Below are 20,944 nucleotides of genomic sequence, written 5' to 3' on the forward strand. Positions count from 1 at the left end.
GAACTCCTCTTTGCTGACGATGCTGCATTAACATCCCACACAACAGTGTCTGCAGAGACTCATCGACAGGATTGCGGCTGCCTGCAACGAACTTGGCCTAATCATCAGCCTCAAGAAAATAAACATCATGGGACAGGACGTCAGAAATGCTCCATCCAATAATATCGGTGACCACGCTCTGGAAGTGGTTCAAGCGTTCACGTATCCAGGCTCAACTATCACCAGTAACCTGTCTCTCGATGCAGAAATCAACAAGCGCATGGGAAAGGCGTCCACTGCTATGTCCAGTCTGGCCAAGAGAGTGTGGGAAAATGGCTCATTGACACGGAAAACAAAAGTCCGAGTGTTTCAAGCCTGTGTCCTCAGTACCTTGCTCTACAGCAACGAGGCCTGGACAACGTTGCCAAGAGTGACGTCTCAACTCATTCCATTTTCGCTGCCTCCGGAGAATACTTGGCATCAGGTGGCAGGACCATATCTCCATCGCAGAAGTCCTCAAGGTGGCCAAAAACCCGAGCATATACACCCTACTGAGCCAGCAGCGCTTGAGATGGCTTGGCTATGTGAGCCACATGGAAGATGGCAGGATCCCTAAAGCGCATTGTACAGTGAGCTCGTCACTGGTATTAGACCCATTGGCCGTCCATGTCTCCGCAAACACGATATGAAGTCTTGTGACATTGACCACAAGTCATGGGAGTCAGTTGCCAGTGATCACCAAAGCTGGCAGACAGCCATAAAGGCGGGGCTAAAGAGTGGCGAGTCGAAAAGATTTAGCAGTTGGCAGGAAAAAAGACAGAAGTGCAAGGAGAGAGCCAACTGTGCAACAGCCCCGACAACCAAGTTTATCTGCAGCGCCCGTGGTAGAGTCTGTCACTCTAGAACTGGCCTTTATAGCCACTCCAGGCGCTGCTCCACAAACCACTGACCACCTCCACGCGCTTACCCATTGTCTGTTGAGACAAGGAGAGCAAAGAAAGAAAGTTTGCATTTTGTTTAACTGCTGTGAAGCCAAAAGATATTCCTGTAATGATTGGCAACCAGCAACATGTTTATTTAAAGTTTACAAAAATACAGTTCAGATTGACATTCCAGCCGACAGAAGCAGCCTAACAGCATAGAAAGTGAGTGTTCATTTTGCCACCATTATGGGCTCGGGTTTGAATACAAGAAAGCAAAAATCACAGAAATTGGCCATTTTTATATTGGATTGTAGCCCTGTGACCATTTTTCCCAGTCAGTGCACTTTGTAAAATAGCTACTGAAGTGGTACAATTGCTTGCAAATGAATTGGATCATTGCCAGAGCATTAATCACAAGATGCACTGAGTGGAAATGTCTGCTTATACACTCTGCCCTATTTCCTCTGCTGGTCTACTTTGGATCAGCACAATAAAAATGGGAAAAATAAGCCCTTACATAACTTAAGCAATTGGCAAAGTGCCACTTCTGATTCCCTTTGGCAACCATCAAGAATTAATGTAATGTGCGTGGCACGAGAGGGAGGTTGTCTGAACTGAACGTTTCAATTGACTAGATAATAAAAACTCTGAAGAGTGAATGAATGTTCGGTAGTTTTTAAAGTGCAAACCAAGTTTATTAATTATGCATGACTGAATTGGGTAAGTAAACATTAAGGAATACTAATGGCCTGAGTAAAGTAGGTGACTATAAATAACATATGATAAATTTGCTGCTCATTTGCTCCCCCATACCTTTGCAACAAATCTATTTACCAAATAGTTTCCCAATAATGTTTACCAATACTGCAATATTGTACTTGTTGCTACAGATCAGGTTTAAATCGTCAGCTGAGATGGAACCTGGCAGCACAGAAGGTAGAGTTTTCATTTTGCAACCTAATGAGCATGAATTCAAGTACTGAAGTACCTGACACTAGTATGTGCCAGTTAGACTTGGCATGAGAGCTGCCACTTTTCATTTAGACTGGCACTCCAGATGCCTTATGATAGAAAACAATCTAATCTTGAGGGGGAAGGTTGGCCTAAGTTGCCTTGTACTATTGCAAGCTCTTTAGGACAAAATGGCAATGTTCCTAATATTGTGCAGAATTCTGCAGTTTTCTTCCAAGGATGCCCTGTGAAAGCGAGAGACAACTAGAGGGTGATTTGTAATTAAGTGTTGCAGAGAAACAAGTTAAAGAATATAAAAATTGGTGTGTTATGTAGGCACAGTAATTCAGTCAGCTTGCCACTGTTTGACTGTGTACTCCATGAACTGCCTCACCTTCAGATGACAATAATCAGTGTCTACATTCTGCTCAATGTCTTCTCCTGAGTTGAAGGAGACAGCAAATGAGGTGAGCAAGAAAGGGTGGGTAACAGGAGGAGATAGATAAGTGGGGACAGGAAGGGAAAAGGTATGATGGAAAGGGGGAAAAGGGAAAGGGGTAGAAGAGGGGGACAGGAGGAATGAGGATCATTGGCGGGGGTGGCGGTGGGGGTTGCTGGTGAACTATCCACTCCTTCATTCCTGCCCCCATTTTCTTCTCAGTGACAGTGGAAGGATGAGCTAAACTTTTCTTCTCAATGGGTCCCAGCCAAAATGCATGCATTAGGGGTGCTCACGGTGCTACTCGCTGCATGCCAAGGCCTGATTGTATACTTTCCTGGAGTTCTCAGAGTTATCAGGAAGCTGCATTGTGGATGGGGTGGGGGGGGGGAGGGGAGGGGGCGGCAGCAGCGCGTGGGGTTTACAGTTATGTTGGGGCGGGGGTGGATGCTGTGACTTGCTGATAATGATGGGCTGGGATGTGGATGCCAAAGTGGTAATTGGGAGTGACACTATGGAAAAGGAGCCACTCAGATGGCAGTCATGGGGGAGTGCATTGCGATTTAGGGAGCATGCTCGGGAGAGAGGCAGAGCCTATGGCAACATTTTTTCCATTCTAATATAAGGTCTAAACAGCGGTATGTCAATGGAGTGAGGTTGAAGGGGTCTACGAACGCTGTGAGATGAAAATAATTTCAGAAGCAATAAGAATTTTTCTTACCTTCCTTTCCCATCGTGACCGCTGGTAAAAACTTCAGGCTGCTCCACAGTATCATATGCTGACTACAGCCGCAACTGCAGGTAGACTGAAATGGCTTTTTCGTATTTAATTTCAATCTGCCATTTAGCTGGTATTTGTTTAGGAGCTAACGTTACATAACGTTTAACATTGAACATTCCTACAGCTAAAGGTGTAACAGGTGTTGCAGTTAAATGTTGACAAATTTACAATGGGTTTGCCAATTGGTGGAACCTGACAATGTAATTTGAAAGGAAATGTTGCAACCTACACAACAATTTTTATATATAATAGAAATTGAAGCCTGTTAATTTCGTGATCCTGGTGATAATTAAGCACAATTCCACATAAACCATCAGAATTGATTTAAATGCTTTAGGAATCAGGATAAAAATTTAAGAATATAAGAAAATAGATCAAACAGCCATGTAGCTTCCTCGACTGTTTAGATGCCCATTTAAGACCTCCACCATTCAGCTTCAACCTTGTTACCAATCCTTGCTCTCTTCTCTTTGCTTCTGAAAATATTGACTCTTGCTGGGATACAGTTTCAACTGCACCAACGGCCCTCTAGTACTTTGCCCAAGTGGCAACTCTTACAATGCAAATGTTGGCAGTGAGTGTCCACAAGCTATTTGCACCTTAAATGCATCACAAGAATATAAGGACACAAGAAATAGGAGCAGAAGTAGACCATATAGCCCATCGAACCTGCTCCGCCATTCAATATGATCATGGCTGATCTTGGGCTTCAATTCCACTTTCCTGCCCGCTCCCCATATCCCTGGATTCCCTGCGAGACCAAAAATCTATCTAAATGCTTTAAATGTATTCAATGATGGAGCATCCACAACCCTCTTGGGTACAGAATTCCAAAGATTTACAACTCTTTGAGTGTAGTAATTTCTCCTCTCTATGTCCTCCCTGCAGCTTACCTTTCCACCGAGCTTTGTATCATCAGCAAACTTAGATACATTACTCTCTGTCTCTTCATCCAAGTCATTAATATAGAGCGTAAATAGTTGAGGCTCCAGCACTGATCCTTGCGGCACCCCGCTATTCACTACCTGCCAACTTGAAAATCCCCATTTATGTCCACTCTTTGCTTCCTGTCTGTTAACCAATCGTCTATCCACACTAATATATTACCCCCCAACACCATGAGTTCTTACCTTGCCTATTAATCTTTTATGTGGCACCTTATCCAGTTATACTACATCTACTGTTCCCCTTTATCTATCCTTCTAGTTACATCTCAAAAAAACTCCAATAAATTTGGCAAACAGGATCTCCCTTTAGTAAAACCATGCTGACTTGTTCTAATCATACTATGCTTTTCCAAGTGCAATGTTAAGACTTCTTTAATAATAGTTTCCAGCATCTTCCCAATGACTGATGTTAGGCTAACTGGCCTGTAATTCCCTGTTTTCTCTCTAACTCCTTTCTTGAAAAGCGGCGTAACATTTGCCAACTTCCAATCTGACTGGACTGAAGGGACTTGCCAGGGTAGACAAGGAGAGATTGTTTCCTCTGGCTCAGGAATCTAGAACATGGGGGCACAGCCTCAGGATAAGGGGTCGATCATTTAGGACAGAGATGAGGAGACACTTCTTCACTCAAAGGGTTATGAATCTTTGGAATTCTCTACCCCAGAGGGTTGTGGATGCTCCATCGCTGAATATATTTACGGCTGAGATAGACAGATTTTTGTTCTCTTGGGGAATCAAGAGATACGGAGAGTGGGCAGGAAAATAGAGTTGAGGCAGAAGATCAGTCATGATTGTATTGAATGTTGGAGCAGACTTGAGGCCTACTCCTGCTTCTATTTCTTATGTTCTTATGTTTAGTTCTATTATTTATTGATCAACTTATTTAGTCTCAAATGTGTGATTTATAGCAAATCAAAGGAAATGGTATCAAATCCAGAAGGAACTTAATATGAATCATCCAGTCGCTGGATCTCAGATTCTGGCCCTCAGTACAAATTGAAGTTGCTGTCCATAAATCCTACATTTTACCTTTTCAATCCTTAGTGGTCGTCCATCTTTGGTCCACTTGACTTGTGTTGCTGGAGGAACTGCATCCACTGGGCACTTGATATATCCAGGCATTCCAACTGGCAGATAAAGGATGGGAGGCATGTTGACAACTCGTGCTGGATCTGAAAAGTAACGAACAAGCTGGGGTCAAAGCTTAAACTGAGGGCCGAATCAGCAGCCTGTCATGATCAGATTGTTCCTATACACCGCATGCTTCTTGGTGGGGTTTCTTTCGTGTGTACAGGGGAAAACACTTTCACTGGGGGAGCAGGGGAGGAATTTTATGGGGGCTGTAATGGGCGGGGTGATTTAATAAGGCAGGAGTTGAAATTTCTTTTTCCTGACGGCGGTTTGAGAATCGGAGATTAAGTCAGTGGTGTCTTTGTGGCGGGTCAGTCTTCACGCCGTCCCATGGCGGGTTCCAACTTTAAATTTATTTGCATGCAATAAATACTCTTTAGCTTGTAATTAATTGCAAGTAAATCCTACCTTCCCAGATTAACTGAGGGGCGTACAGAGATCTTGGGGCACCCGCTTTACGATTGTTTCAAGGTGGTGCTCAACAGCCGTGTTTGTGCAGTTGTGCCTGAGGTCAGCAATTTAGTTTGTTGAACTCGGCAGCACAAGGAAGGGCGACAGGAGAACAGGAGAATGGCAATTTGGTTGGAGGCTCGGGAACAGTACGGGCGAAACAGGGGTGGGGGGGATTGGGTTCAGCTGAATGGATGAGTCGCGGAGGGATCCAAGGGAGGACAGAGGGAGCGGTCGGGTGAATGGAGGATCCTGCCTTTCCAACCTTATCTATGAGCTCGAGATTGTTTCTAATAAAGCAGGCCACCAAGAAAAGAAATAGCAGCTCTAACAATAAGCTTATCACTTTGGGTTTGTGTGTTCCTAAACTAAAATGAGCCAGGAGGCTCGCGGTTCAAAGTCAAATGTGACCACAATTATTTTCAAGGACTGCAGGTTAGTTACTACATTGCGGTAATGATGGTCCCCTGCAACTTACTGGATTACCTTGGGGACTTGGAGAGGAAACTTTCCAGAAATTGGCCACAGACTTCTTTTGCCTCTCCTAGGAATTACCGTGCCTAGTTATTGGGGAGGGCAGTGCATGAGCTAACACCATCTAACAGGGTGTATATTGATGGGTCTGATGGTCTTTTCTCACCCTTCTCCCTGATATGGCCAACAGTAAGCACTGGTTGTGGGAGCTTGCTGGTGTGTATGGAATACACCATATTCTCAATTGAATAACTGAGTAACTGGGGTATAGGCCTGACTGACTTGAAGACAGAAAATCTCATTGTGCAGTTCAACAGTTATAAGCATCATGTTAACATCTGGTATAAGCACATGATGTCTTTGAAGGTAAATCCCAAGGGTTTGGCTTCCACCCTTCCAATAAATTATAGGATACTTCATTGTGATCTATCTCATTTTAGAAGACTTCAGGTGACTAGTATGATTGAAAGCAGAAAGAACTCTTCAATCAGACCAGAAACTAATGATATACGGAAAACTGCCAGTCTCCTTTCAGTTATTACTGTCCATTAGAGAAAATGGAAAATGATGCCTGGCGATAACCAAATCTGGGACTGTAACAAAACTGAAAATCAGAGCCACAATATAATGCTGCCGGGTGAGGACAAACAGAGACATTTAATCAACAAAACTCAGCCTTTAGAGGGGGCAAAACTCCAGGTACCAGGCTTGGATGCCAGCCAAACTACTCTGTTAATTTTTTAGCTCCCTGCTGTGAGGGAGTAATGAGATTACCATAAATGCAGCAGTCAGTACTTCTGTCTCTCTAGCTCATATCTATCCGATCTAGAGGGAAATTTAAAGCTAATGAGACTTATTTATATTCTGCACTACTTAGAAATATAATTACTTTCTTGAGCCAGACAGTGATATTTCATTCTAAATATTCAGCAACTAATAAAGCAACCTTATTTTCAAACTGAAGTCGCACACTCATTGTTCTGAAAAGTGGATTGTAAGATTGTTATCTTGATGCTTATGTGTGTGTTGCGCATGTACTAGCAAGGAAAACTAGACTGAAGAGGAACTGAAATGTCTGTGATAAAGTGCAAGAACAAAATTACTGAATGAGATGTGTTGACATGTTCAATTGGGCCACTGCTACTTGACTCAATTCATTAAAGGTTATCAGCTAGGATACAGTGCAATTTGTCAAGTTTTAATAACTGGTTCTAGGTAAATGCAGTATGGACAGGTGGTTAATGAAAAGAAGAAATACACCAAATGATCTCATATTAGGGAGGACATAACTAGGGACCAAATGGTACAGAGAATGGTGTGACCAGGCTCAGCTGTTGCCCAGTTTACTGAAAAGGTCATTCGTCAAATTGGTCGATCTTAGAGATTAATATTTGGAGGCATATTCGAACTTTAGATTCAAAGGCTTAAAATTCAGGTGTGCATCCTCCAAATGAAGCAGTCTCTGTTTTCCAAGGAAGGCAACCTTCCAGAAGTGTCAAAAAAGAACATTTGACACCAATTATCTACCAGTGATCAAACCAAGTGCTCATTACGTAGAAACCCTGCACTGTACACATCTAGGGCTCAATTTTACTCGCTCGCTGCCAATCTAGCCTCTAAGATGGCGGCCCGCATGCGCGGCTTTTACTCTGCAGACGGCCGTGATATTTAATGTGGCTCATTTACATGGAGGGGGCGGGCGCTCCATCCAAGGCAACAATATTTTTAAAGGGCTTAGAGTCCTTACTGACATGTTTAATTTGTAAAACCATAGTGCATTTTAAAATACTAAAAATAATTGCAGAAATCTTTCCAGCCCCTCTCCACCCTTCCCCCTCCCCCCGATAGCCTTATATATCATTCGTGCCCTCTCCCCCACAAAATACTTACCTGACTATCTGGCCTCTTTTTTCAGTCTTTCTTCATGTCTTAATCTTCCCATTAATTTCCACCTTTTTCTAATTTGGGGACATCATTCAAATTTCTTTCTTGTATGTTTGTGTAATTATTGAAGAGTGTCACTACATTTTTGCCAAGCTGCTAAACAAAAGTACTTTATAACATTGGACACTGCAAGTCTGCTAATTAAATGCATACAGACAATAGTAGATTCTTGTGGTAGTACCAGGTGGCAGAGTATAAAAGAATCACAGGCTTTTCCTAACTTGGAGGAAAAAAACCCCCCCAACAAAGGGCAGAAACTTTTACCTTTACCCATTCCCATCACCCCCTTGACCAATCAGGTATGTTTTTTCCCTCTCTCCCCCGCTCCCCTACTGAAATACTTACCTTCTCTAACCTCCCCATCAGTGTCCCGCATTGGATCTCCGTTCGGAGATTGGGCTGCATGGCAGTGCCGGCCACCGACAGTAATATGGGAGTGGCACTACGAGGTAAATAATTATTACTTGATTTTAATAAATTAACATATTGTAATGAAGGTCCCATCGTCGAGCAGCGGAGGTGGGGGGGGGGGGAAGGTTGCCATGAGGCCTCGCCGCCGGTAGAAATATGGAATATGGGGCGGGGTCTCCCCAATGTCGAGACCTGTGGCGGGCCTCTCCCAAAGGTATTTTCTGGGCCCTCCCGCCATGACCCCCGACGAAAAATCTAGCCCCTAATGTGAGTGTATACATACCACCTCACTAGATTGTCTGGACATTGCATGTCTAATCCCCTCACAGGGTCTCAGAGATTGGGTAGATCGTTTGATTAGCAAAGCCTAAAATCCATATCCATGACACCCAACTGTTATGGATTAAACACACTGCATCCCTTAGCAGATTGTCATGGATGATGGATGTTGGATGTTAGCCATGGCTCAGTTGGTAGCACTCTTGGCTGAGAGTCAGAGAGTTGGAGATTCAATTCCCTCTCTAGAACATGAGCACAAAAATCTATACTGACATTCTAGTGCAGTATTGAGGGAGTGCTGCACTGTTGGAGCTGGTGTCTCTCAGATGAAACATTAAACTGAGGCCCTGTCTGCCCTCTCAGGTGGAAGTAAAAGATCCCATGGTGCTATTTTGAAGAAGAATATGGAAGTTATCCCAGGTATTCTGGCCAATTATTTATCCCTCAATCGACATTACTAAAACAGATTATCTGGTGATTATCATATTGCTATTTGTGGGAGCGTTATGTGCAAACTGGCTGCTATGTTTCCTACAGTGATTACATTTAAAAGGTACTTCATGGCTGTAAAGAGCTTTGGGACATTATGAGGTTGTGAAAGGCACTATATAAATGCAAGTCCTTTTTTTCATGGATTAAAAACATTGGGGTCCAATTTAATCCGGTTTACAGCCTGCATGCATCAGTTACTGGTGCATTAGGAGAAGGAAAAGGGGCAGAGACCCATGATGTCAGTTTATCCAACCGGTTTGTGTCTGGGGCATTCCTGGCTTGGGCTGGAAACAGGTGGGAGTATTTAAATTGCAAACACTGAGCATTGGATTCCTAATGCTTATCACATTACTTTCCAGGGATTCTGCCTGATGGATTCCTGCTTCAAAGACTGCACAAAAAAAAACTGGGCATTAGTGGTTCTGGAGAATTTGGAAGGGGGAAACAGTGTTGTTTCTGAAAGCAGACTGCAAGCCAAAAAAGAGAGAGGCCAAGAATTTGCTTTGCTACAAGTCTTTAATTTCTTCAGAAGCATAAAACCTCCCTCCCCTCAATGTAGAGCAAGCAGGGTTCAACTGAGGTTAAGTCAAGTGCTGAAAAAGTGTATTGCCCAACTTAAGCTGGTTTAATAGATTAGGGCAGAATGGTGGGGGGTGGGGGGCGGGGGGAGGGCAAGTAGCAAAACTGGAGTTATTGCCTCCCTCAGAAGATGACCATGGACTGTGTATATTTTCTGCCCCTCCAAGCAGATTGTCATGAATGGGATCCAATTGCTGATCTAGCTAATGACCTCTCAATGATTGGTTGAATTACCACATCATTCCCAAAGACTGCTAAAATTAAATGCATCATGATGCCAGTTGATGATCAAAGATTGGAGATACCACTTCTTCAGAATATGGGCCAAGAGAGGATAAATTCTTTCTCCTGGTACAGTTCCAATTAATGGCTGCATTCATTTTCACCCTCCCACAAAAAGATGACTGTCATTTACTGGATGCAATACAACACCAGCAGATTTTCTTGGACTGGATCTATTCCTACCCTCCCCAAGTATACTGTCTTAGACTGACCATGCCAGAATCCAAATGTAAGCTTTCTTGATTTGGTCAGATGAACTTCAGACCAATTTCTATTTTGGCTTTGTGCATAACTATCATCTCTGGCTTGTGTCAGCAAGCTGTGCCTACGCAGTTCCAAAGCAGTCTTGCAAGCAAATAATGTAACAGCTTGCTTTAATAGAGACCCGGCAGCTCATTAAAACACAGAGTAACAATCAATCAAAACAACAGAAGGTCACACTTAAATTTAAGATCAATCTAGCCTCATGTTCTGGAGTAAAAAGCTAGTCTCAGTAATGGTGACCATGAGATTACCTGATTGTCATAAAAGTTCATCTGGTGCACTAATGTCCTTGAGGGAAGGAAATCTATCGTTATTACCCAGTCTGGCCTATATGTGACTCCAGACCCACAGCAATGTGGCTGACTCTTAACTGCATTCCGAAGTGTCCTAAGAAGCCACTCAGTTGTATCAAACCACAATGAAAAAGTCTAATAAGAGTAAAACCGGAAGGACAATCCCAGCATCGACCTAGGCACCAGAAACAACAATGGCACACCCTGCCGAGTCGACCCTGCAAAGTCCTCCTCACTAACATCTAGGGACTTGTGGCAAAATTGGGAGAGCTGTCCCACAGACAAGTCAAGCAACGGCTTGACATATTCATGCTGAAAGACACTCACTTTCTCCACCTCTGGTGTACCATGGCTCTAGTGTGCACCACCTCCAAGATGCACTGCAGCAACTTGCCAAGGCTTCTTCGACAGCATCTTCCAAACCTGTGACCTCTGATCACCCAGAAGAATGAGGGCAACAGGCTCAAGGGAACACTGCACCTCCTGCAAGTTCCCCTCCAAGTCACACACCACCCTGACTTGAAAATATATCGCCATGCCGTCATCATCACTGGGTCAAAATCCTGGAACTCCCTCCCTAACAGCACTATGGGTGTACCTACACCACATGGACTGCAGATTTTTAAGATGGTGGCTCACCACCACTTTCTCAAGTGCAATGGGTAATAAATGCTGGCGACACCCACACCTGTTGAATGAGTAAAAAAAAAGTCAAAAATGGAACCAACGATGACCAAGATTCAAACTTACTGAAATTTGACTTTCCTGTGGAGAATACAATTTGATTGCCATTTCAGTCTTTTTGTGTGCATGCGCTATATTAAAGTCAGTAACATCAATCTAAACTAAGAACACTTTGGTACGAAGTTCAAGGTTTCTCAGTGACAGGGCAATAGCCAGACTTCATATTGTCTTAATACTCTCATAAGATGAAAAGTTTGGTTGCATTCAATTTCCCGGCGGCAGATATCAATGAAAAAAACTGCACGGGCCACACAGGTAGTGACAGACGAGGCTACCTGCCCCTGTAAAATCAACATAGGTTGCATAGTGCCGAACAAAATTTTCCCCTATATTGTCTTAATAGCACCAAAAAACATTATTAGAGGACAAGTCTCATTTGAAGTAATCTGGTATCATTCAACTTTTAAATGTTGTTTCCTGAGACGTGGATGACACAGGCAAGACAGTATTTATTGCTCATCCCTTGTTGCCCTGAGGAGTCAAACACAGTATGGAGCAGGAGTCATGTAGGCAGGTCAGACTAGGTAAGTTACGAGTGAACCAGTTTGGTTTTTTAACAAAGCAAAAGTATGCATGGTCATTCCTTGACTGGTGTCATCCACAATTTACCAGCTTTATTACGTTTCACAAGTCGCCATGTGGGATTTGAATTCACAACCATAATCACTAGGCTACCATTCCCGATTAATGTTTGGGGGGGGGTGTGAATTGGAACTCCCACTCTTTTACTGAATGTTGCTCAGGGATTGATGCTCTTTGCATAAATGTGAAACTTCTTTGAAACAAACAACTACACTGCCTCATTATTCCCACTGTCATACAACACCTGGTAAGCATTTCAATTATTTTAAGCAATAGGTGATTTTTGAAAATCATAATGCTGATTGCATTATGCACTTGTTTGGAAGGAACATTAACAATATTAACATTTTACTTTTTCCAACAGTTTATAATTAACTTATTGGCACCATGGCAAACCACTTTCAATATGCATGAATTAGAAATCAGAACCCAGCAAGTAAAACAACACGTGTGATAGAGCACTCAATATGTTTTAGACACAACATGTGAGCGAAGTGCCTGGCAAAATTAAGCGTCTGTTGTTTATTTGCATCAATGAAAATCCAGCAGCAGAAGTGAAACATTTTGTTGAACAATCTTGAAGAAAAAGGAAAATTACTGCTTTACTAGGTTAAAAAATAAGATAAATTTAACATTTATCTGATACATTAGGTAATGGATTCTCTCTTCCTCATCACAGCAGACATAAGGGAGTTTTAATACGCTAATATCTATTGAATGTAGCTTCGTTGGTGTCAACCTGTTGAGTATTGCCCTTGATACCTGGTTGGACAAAGAGTTAACTTCTGAAAATCACAGCCCATTCAAAGTGGTTGCATGAAATATCCAATGTGATTGACATCTTAATGTCTTTTGTGTTAGAAGGTCTTATTAACAATTTTGACTGGGGACCAAGGTCCTTCTTAGGTCTGTGAGGAGACATAGCCAATGATTCTGTGTAGTCCTTATGATAGAGTTGTGTGCTCTGAAGTTTCCAATTGTGGCTCCTATTTTCTGGAAGCAGCTCACCAGTCAATCTGTACACTTCTAGTCAGAGGCTCTTTGGCAGTATTGCTATAGCAACAAAGGCTGTCTGTTTGGGGGTGGAAGGTTATTGGGTTAGGTGGAAATGTGGACCAATTAAAAGACCAAGTTAACCAATTAACTTATTGAATGGTGGAGCAGGCTCGAAGGGCCGAGTGGCCTACTCCTGCTCCTAATTTGTATGTATGTTCATATGTTCGTATGTTCAACACCAGGTCTATCTATATCTACTTCAATATGGGTGGGTAAAGGCACAATCTGATTCACTGAGGCTGTGAGGTCCACTTACTGGAATTTTTCATGATGATGTGGGCAAGGAAATATCTGGTACAAAAACCTAAAAATATAACAAATCAATTTCAGCGCTAGATGACATATTGAAAATACGATTCAAGCAGCAATAAACGATTGAGTATTTGAAATAGAAATTGTGGAAGAAATCTCTACATGGTCAGTCTCAGAGAGGAATTGGTATATCAGCCACAGAGGTGCTCATGGGTATATCCTCTATCTCTAGAATGGGCTTGAGATGACTCCAATGAGTTGTGACTGGTGATATCCCTGACAGTGTCATTGCTGGCTGAACACCATAGTTAACAGATTGATGACTAAATCCAACTGCTTGGATAACTGGACTTTGTTGCATATTATGGGGGTAATTTTGACATTGACCAATAGTGTAAAACAAGCAAAGAACAGTAGCTGTTTGATTTTCATTATTGAATCACTCCAACTAATTTAAATGTACATAAATGAGTTGTGGGACAACTGGAAGAGAATTCAGCCGATCCCATAATGCTGTGACATTCACAGTCAGTTGTATTTGCAAATTCCCTAATTAAGCTTTCCACAGTTCAGCACACATCATCACGTGAGATTAATGGCATTTGTAGCTCAGTAGTGGTTGCATTAGCTTATTTACATTGTTCCCATAGTGGGGCATGGAGACACACCAGGATATTAGAGCCTTAAGTCCAAGACTTCAATGGGCATGCAGGTCAAGCTTCATTTTCGATGCTGGTGCAGGAAACACAAAGTGGTTGATTAAGATAAATGTAGAAATAAGTGCAAGTTAAATTCCTATGCCTTGCCCTCCAATCCCTCCCCGCAAAGACCACACTCACACTGGACTGTCAAGTAAGATGAGGCTGAAGGAGAGCGCCCGAGGCTGTTACTCGGCACGCAGGTGTACTTTCCAGCATCCTCAGGCTTGACTTGGAAGATGATCAAGGTTCCATCAATCAAAATCCGCACTCTCAGCTTCAGATCACTGTTAAGAGACAAAAACAGGAACAGAAAATCTTATACTTCTGTTCAAAATTTTCCATGTTTTATTCTTTAGTTATGATTTTCGTTACAGATGTTCAGTAAGCCCGCTTTCTGGACACCTATCATGGGTTGACAGTAGCAATGTTCACTAGAAACATCTGTAATGTACATAAGCCTGCTCCTTCTCTTCCAGTAACAGAGAAACGTGGCCTTGTGGGGGTGTTAGATATCTGGAAAGGGGCAGCCATTCTGAAATCTATTGAAGAGTTTTAGAAAATGTTCCAGGTATTAAGAATGTGGAGCAGGCTTGATGGACCAGGTGGATGGTTCCTGCCCATCATTTTTGAGTGATTGTATGTTTGCGAGTAACCATGAAGAGCAAAATTAATTCAAACCTCTAAATTAAATTATAAACTGTAACGTACTCCTATATATTATAATTTATGGTGTTAAAATCATTCATATTTTTGGCCAGTTCTTTTCGTGGTCATCGACATTAAGGAAGTCAGTATGGGAGAATGAAGTACTTTACCACTTTGGTACACACTCGGCTGGATTTTGTGCTGGAGGCGGGGCTCCCAGCACCAGGCCAAAAAGGCAGTGGGAGCCCCTCCTCTGCATTTTCTCAGCCCCCCCAGAGCGATCCTACAGTCTTTTTGTGTCAACGTTTTAGGAGGTGGGATCCCCAGCCCTTTAAAGACTTTAAAGGGACAGGGATCCTGTCTCTAAGAGCCGCCGGCCAATCAGAGGGCTGGCAGCTCAACTATTGGCAGTGTCACTGGGAGCAGTGTCACTCGGACCCAGGCACAGCGGTGGAACCCCAGCAACAGGTAGGCGAGGTGTTCGCCTTCAGCCAGTCCGGAAGATCCCGGCAAGGGAGGGCTGGAGGGTGGTCATGCGGTTCAGGTGGAGGGGGGCCCCAGGGGGGGGGGGGGTGGTGGTGTTAACTGATTCCCAGTTGGGGTCCTCCTTGAGCCACAAATTGCCCACAGTGGAGGGATCCCCTCGCACCCATGTCTGCAGGGAGGACCTCATTTTACAAGGCGTCCTCCCAGCAAGGCAGAGACACCCCCCGCCACTTGTAAGATCCCAGCAGAGGTGGGAAGAGGGCCTTAACTGGCTGTTAATAGGCCACTTAAGGGTCTCAATTGGCCTCTGGATGGGAAGGCCATCGTCAGCCTATCCCGCCCCCAGGATGATTGCTGGGCAATGGGCCCTCCGCCCCCTCACACCCCACTGCTGCGATACTCCGTGCCCCCCGCCTCCGATCCCGCCTCGGGGTGGCCCGGAAAATCCAGGCCACTGTCAGTATTAAGTGCACCCAGATCAAGTCTACAGCATGGGACAGACGCACAGTAAAGGTCTGTCTGCTCAACACCAACAAAGTTCCTTTGCCACAACTGCAGAAGAGCACCTCCTGACTCCACCAGAGGAACACTTCAATTTCTTGTACCAGCTATCATTTCAGATAACCCTGTGAAAGACATTGTGAGATCAATATCAATTTGTATCAAATTATGGGCAGGTTTGTGCTCCAAGTGCTTACCCAATAGGAAGTGTATTTATCACTTACCACATTATGACAGTCACTAAAGATAAAGCAGTGGTATTGAGGTGATAAGTATACTTTGCACCAGGTTTCGTCAACAGCAGATTAGTCAGAGCTAGGCTAACAGACTGGATAATCTGCCGCACAGATTTTTCAGAAACTATAATGATTAATTGGAGATGTTACTGAGACCATACTGATGAATTAGAAACTGCATTGATGAATTGGAAATGCTACTGATGGATTAGACACCATACTGATGAATTAGAATCCCTTTTTTATTATTAAAAGCCCAACACAAGCTGGAGCACATTGAAGTAGGTTGATAACTTCCTGTCAGGGGTAAAACTGGTTTTGTGGATTGAGGATCTATTACAGAACCTGCCTGATTTTCATGCCATTGAAATCAATGAAAATAAAAATCTTAGGGTTTTTATAACGGGTACCTGGTGTACAGTGTGAGTTTCACCCCAGCAGCAATTTGAACATCTACTCCCCTATTTCAGAACAGCAAAAATTAAGCTAAGAATTCAATAAATTCAAGGATTATCACTTTGATATTGTGATGGAAACCACACCTGCCAAATGGAAGCATATTAATTTTGTCATATGGAACACTATTTTTTGAACTGTTACTGGACATTGAACATAACTTGTTTTAAAAAGACCACAGAACAGTGGCTGAAAACATGGCTGCACATTTGCATTCTGAAAGGCAGTTACATGGAGAGACAATGGGAATACTCCCTGATCCAATTAGCCAGATGGGTTTTGCCAATAGTGAAGATCAAGAGACATTGAGAGTTACTGAATGTGAAAGAGTCAGCATTCTACGCACTCCCCCCCCCCCTCCCCCACACGCACACACACTGTGTGTCTGGTAAGCTTGGAGGAATCCACAAACCTCACAGGTGAAGCTGTTTCAAACAAGGAGCAAGTCACATGACTAACCTGCTGGCCAACCTAGGGTTTTTAAAAATTGTGCCTGACACAGAAAGACAGACTGCAATTGAACTTCAAGAGAGCAGCTCTCTCTCTCTTTCTCTCTCACACAAAGTTCCAGGGACCAATAGAAGTAACTCGAGCTTCAAGACAGAAGACTCTTGCAGCCTTCTGGTACCAGCTAAACAAGTTTGAAAGTGTGCACTGTGCCCCAACGAGAACTGCAAGACTTAACTTCAATCAAAGACTTTACATCCAACCCATAACCAGTAACTGAATTCCATCTATTACTTCGAACCTTATCCGCTTTAATTCTTTCTCCTCCTCTGTATCTTTTTGTGTGTGTGTTTATCGCATATGCATGCTAGCGTGGTCACATTGCGTATTCTTAGTAATTTTAACTGAGTTAGCGTTTTAAGGTTAATAATCTTACACCTTTCTTGTTCAAACCTAAGAAAGCCTGTCTGGTTGATTTCTTTACAATTACAATTAGAGAGCAGTAAGCAAGAACTCACTGAGGGGAAGATAAAAACACCGTTTTTTCAAGGTTAAACCCTAAAAGGCCAAGAGGGGAGCCCTAGACCTTTTCTTCACCTCATCGTAACAATATATGTAAAATGAAATTAAATATTCTTCAAATAAAATATATTCAACTAAAATCTATTTCACAATCTCCGCCAATCCTCCATAAACTCAAACAACTGTTCTCTAGAAATGTAATGACTGAAACTTTAGCCTGGTGGCCTCACTGAGCTGGGCAACCAGCCCTGTCCCACCCCACTGAGATCCAGTCAGATTGATCCAGTTGAAATATGGGTCACTGTACTAATCAATGTTATACTTTACATTTGTGCATCTTAACATTAATTAAATAGGTGTGTAGCTCAGGGAAGACCAGTTTAAACCTGGTCAAACAATAAAATGTAGTATTGCTGACCGCTCAGGCAAAAGCATTCAGGTTTTTTTTAATGGGATCTCAGTTTTTTCAACAGTATTTATTAGAATGGTTACTTCTTTGCATTTTGAGCCCAATAAGGATGAAATCCCAATGTACAAAGCATTCCACAGTATTACAAAGCACTAACAACACAGAAACAGGGCATTCAGCCCAACAGGTCCATGCCAGCGTTTAAGTTCCACATAAGCCTCCTCTCATCCCTCTTCATCCAACCCTATCAATATAACCTTCTATTCCTTTCTCCCTTGTGTATTTATCTAGCTTCCCCTTGAATGCATTTATGCCATTCGGCTAAACTACTCCTTGTGGTAGCCAGTTTCACATTCTAACCATTCTCTGTGGAATTCAGGAGCAACGTCTTGGCACAATTTACTGAAGGATGGTGCCTTTCTCTGTTGTATTGCCTGCCAACCTGCGACGTATGGCTCCTGATATTACTGTAGATCAGCCTATCCAAGGTATATATTCCCAGACACTTAACTGGGAAAAGTTCTTGGAATTAGGTTTCCCTCTCTCACCAGTTCTTGAGGTAAATAATCTTGAAATGATGGTGGTTGCAGACATTTCCCAAACATTGTCCCAGCATTCAGCCCTGAATAACACTTGACATATATATGAATCAGGGTTGCCATTATATATGTAACTCTGAGACACCATACATCTCTGATTGTCTGGACTTTTAAAAAATTAGTTCTTGGGATGTGAGTGTCGCTTTATTGCCCATCCCTAGTTGCCCTTGAGGAAGTGGCGGTGAGCCACCTTCTTGAACTGTTGCAGTCCATGCTGTGTAGGTACGCCCACTGTGCTGTTGGGAAGGGAGTTCCAGGATTTTGATCTAGCGACAGTGAAGGAACGGTGATATATTTCCAAGTCAGGATGGTGTACAAATTGGAGGGGAACTTGCATGTTGTGGTGTTCTCATATGTCTGCTGACCTTGTCTTTTTAGGTGGTAGAGGTCAGGGGTTTGGAATTTATTATTAAAGTTCCAATACAAGATGGATCACAAAATTCCAAAAATGTAAAAACAAAAAAAAAATTATAAAAACATTTGAGGAAGTATTATTTTCTCATTTTGACGCATGTAAAATGAAACAAAATGTCTTAGACTATGACAACATGTATTAAATTGTCCTTATCTCAATAACACACTGTGTAAAGGCATAGACAACACTCAGCAGATGAACATAACTATGCTAAATTTGGCAATAAGCAAGAAATATATGAAAATTGTAGGATGATTTGAGGGACTGATTGGTGTTGCAATAATCTGATACATATATGTATTCAAATTCATTGTTGCTATTATATTCAACAACCCCCATTTACTGATCTGTAAGAACAAAATCAATTACGGTCAAAAAGTTCCTTTTTGCTGATTCCAGCTACGGATCAAAATGTTTTCTTTCCAAAGAATGATTATTTGCTGTACTATCAACAAGGAGTCTCTTTACATAGAGCACGGCTGAAGGCACAGTTAACATTTTAAATCTGTTCTCCTAGTACACCAGGATAGTGGTGACACATATGCAAGCTGCTTTCTGGGATCTCACCCAAGTGATTGCTCTTTATGCAGAAGCCCAAATAGTGATAGTAAGGCTGCTCAAGGTGAGCCCAACCCAGTTCTCATTCAAAGCCCAAACCCACATTTTCCAGAAAAGGCCAAGTGAATGTTATCAGGAGCAGGTACCGTGGTCGACGTTTCCCTCCCAAGCCCAAAAGTCTGACGGCTAATTGTTGTGTCTGAACTGATGACTGACCTGAGATCAGCCTGAGAATCAAACTCAGGACCTTGTGCTTTATTTGACTGAGTACCACACCAGGTGGTGCATTTTCCCATTAAGCCACAGGGAGGCCGTTCAGCAACCATGTTTTTATCTAGATTTTTCATTAATTTAGGCTCTGGCTAATTAAACGGTAGTTAAAATCTTAATTTTATCCTAAAAAAAAAGACAAATTAGTAACAAAATTACCGTATCCTTTTCCTTGCATTATACACTACTTTTTGAAAATGACTGCTTTGTAATATATATCAGTCTTAGCAGTTCCTGGCAATCAACTACAACTCTTTCTTTATAAATTTATGACATCAGAATCATTATTCCTCTTCTGTAAATATAACAGCACATCAAGTCCACTTTGCCCCCCCAAAATATACTTTATTCATAAAAATCTGTAAAACAAAATTACAAAACAGCACCAAGTTGGCATTTCAGAAAGTGCAAAGGAAATCAGTTTTCTTTAATACAGGAGTCAGTTGCCTCACAACCCTTCCATTCCATTTTAAACGTCATGTACATTTTACAGCAAACCCGTATTTGGTGTATATAGACTGAAGAGTTTCCCATGGGTCCAGCCCCTCAGTTCACTATGGCGGGAGGACCTTACACAGTGGTCTTTCCCCATTGAGCCTCTGTGGCGGCTGCCCCAAGCATTAGTGCGTCCCTCAGCATGTAGTCCTGGACCTTGGAATGTGCCAGTCTGCAACACTCGGTCCTGGAAAACTCTTTGCGCTGGAAGACTGGCAAGTATCAGGCAGACCAAAGAGCATCTTTCACCAAATTTAGATTTTAGATTTAGAGATACAGCACTGAAACAGGCCCTTCGGCCCACCGAGTCTGTGCCGACCATTAACCACCCATTTATACTAATCCTACACTAATCCCATATTCCTACCACATCCTCACCTGCCCCTATATTTCCCTCCCACCTACCTATACTAGGGGCAATTTATAATGGCCAATTTACCTATCAACCTGCAAGTCTTTTGGCTGTGGGAGGAAACTGGAGCACCCGGAGGATAGCCACGCAGACACAGGGAGAACTTGCAAACTCCACACAGGCAGTACCCAGAATTGAACCCGGGTCGCTGGAGCTGTGAGGCTACGGTGCTAACCACTGCGCCACTGTGCCGCCCCATTGATGGCTCTCCAGTAGCAGTTGATGTTTATCTCAGTGTGCGTCCCTGGGAACAGCCTGTAGAGCAGAGATTCCTGTGTTACAGAGCTGCTTGGGATGAACCTCGACAAAAACCACTGCAACTCTTTCCACATGCTTTGCAAAGGCATATTCCAGAAGAAGGTGGGCAACCATCTCTTCCCCACCACAGCCACCTCGGGGGCAGCGTGAAGAGGTGGTGAGATTCCGGGCATGCAGGAAGGATCTGACGGGGAGGGCCCTTCTCACCACCAGCCAAGCTACATCTTGGTGCTTGTTTGAAAATTCTGGTGATGAGGCATTCCGCCAAATGACTTTGACAG

The 20,944-nt window shown here is 42.9% G+C and overlaps 1 protein-coding gene across 6 annotated transcripts in view; it reads right to left on the reverse strand.

The window, feature by feature from the left end:
- igsf9bb (immunoglobulin superfamily, member 9Bb) overlaps positions 1-20,944 on the reverse strand; it is a 665,840-nt gene that overhangs the window by 124,743 nt on the left and 520,153 nt on the right. For all 6 annotated transcript variants that reach the window (XR_010977166.1, XM_068053913.1, XM_068053912.1 and 3 more), the window contains 2 exons: positions 14,093-14,238; positions 5,050-5,192 (listed from right to left, as the gene is read on the reverse strand). Coding sequence is in view for 5 of the 6 variants with exons in the window: in XM_068053913.1 (XP_067910014.1) it covers positions 5,050-5,192; positions 14,093-14,238 (289 nt within the window). In the remaining variant the exon portion in view is untranslated. The remainder of the gene's footprint in view (positions 1-5,049; positions 5,193-14,092; positions 14,239-20,944) is intronic.

Source organism: Heterodontus francisci, chromosome 22, assembly GCF_036365525.1.
Source record: "Heterodontus francisci isolate sHetFra1 chromosome 22, sHetFra1.hap1, whole genome shotgun sequence".
NCBI classification, from domain to species: Eukaryota; Metazoa; Chordata; class Chondrichthyes; order Heterodontiformes; family Heterodontidae; genus Heterodontus; species Heterodontus francisci.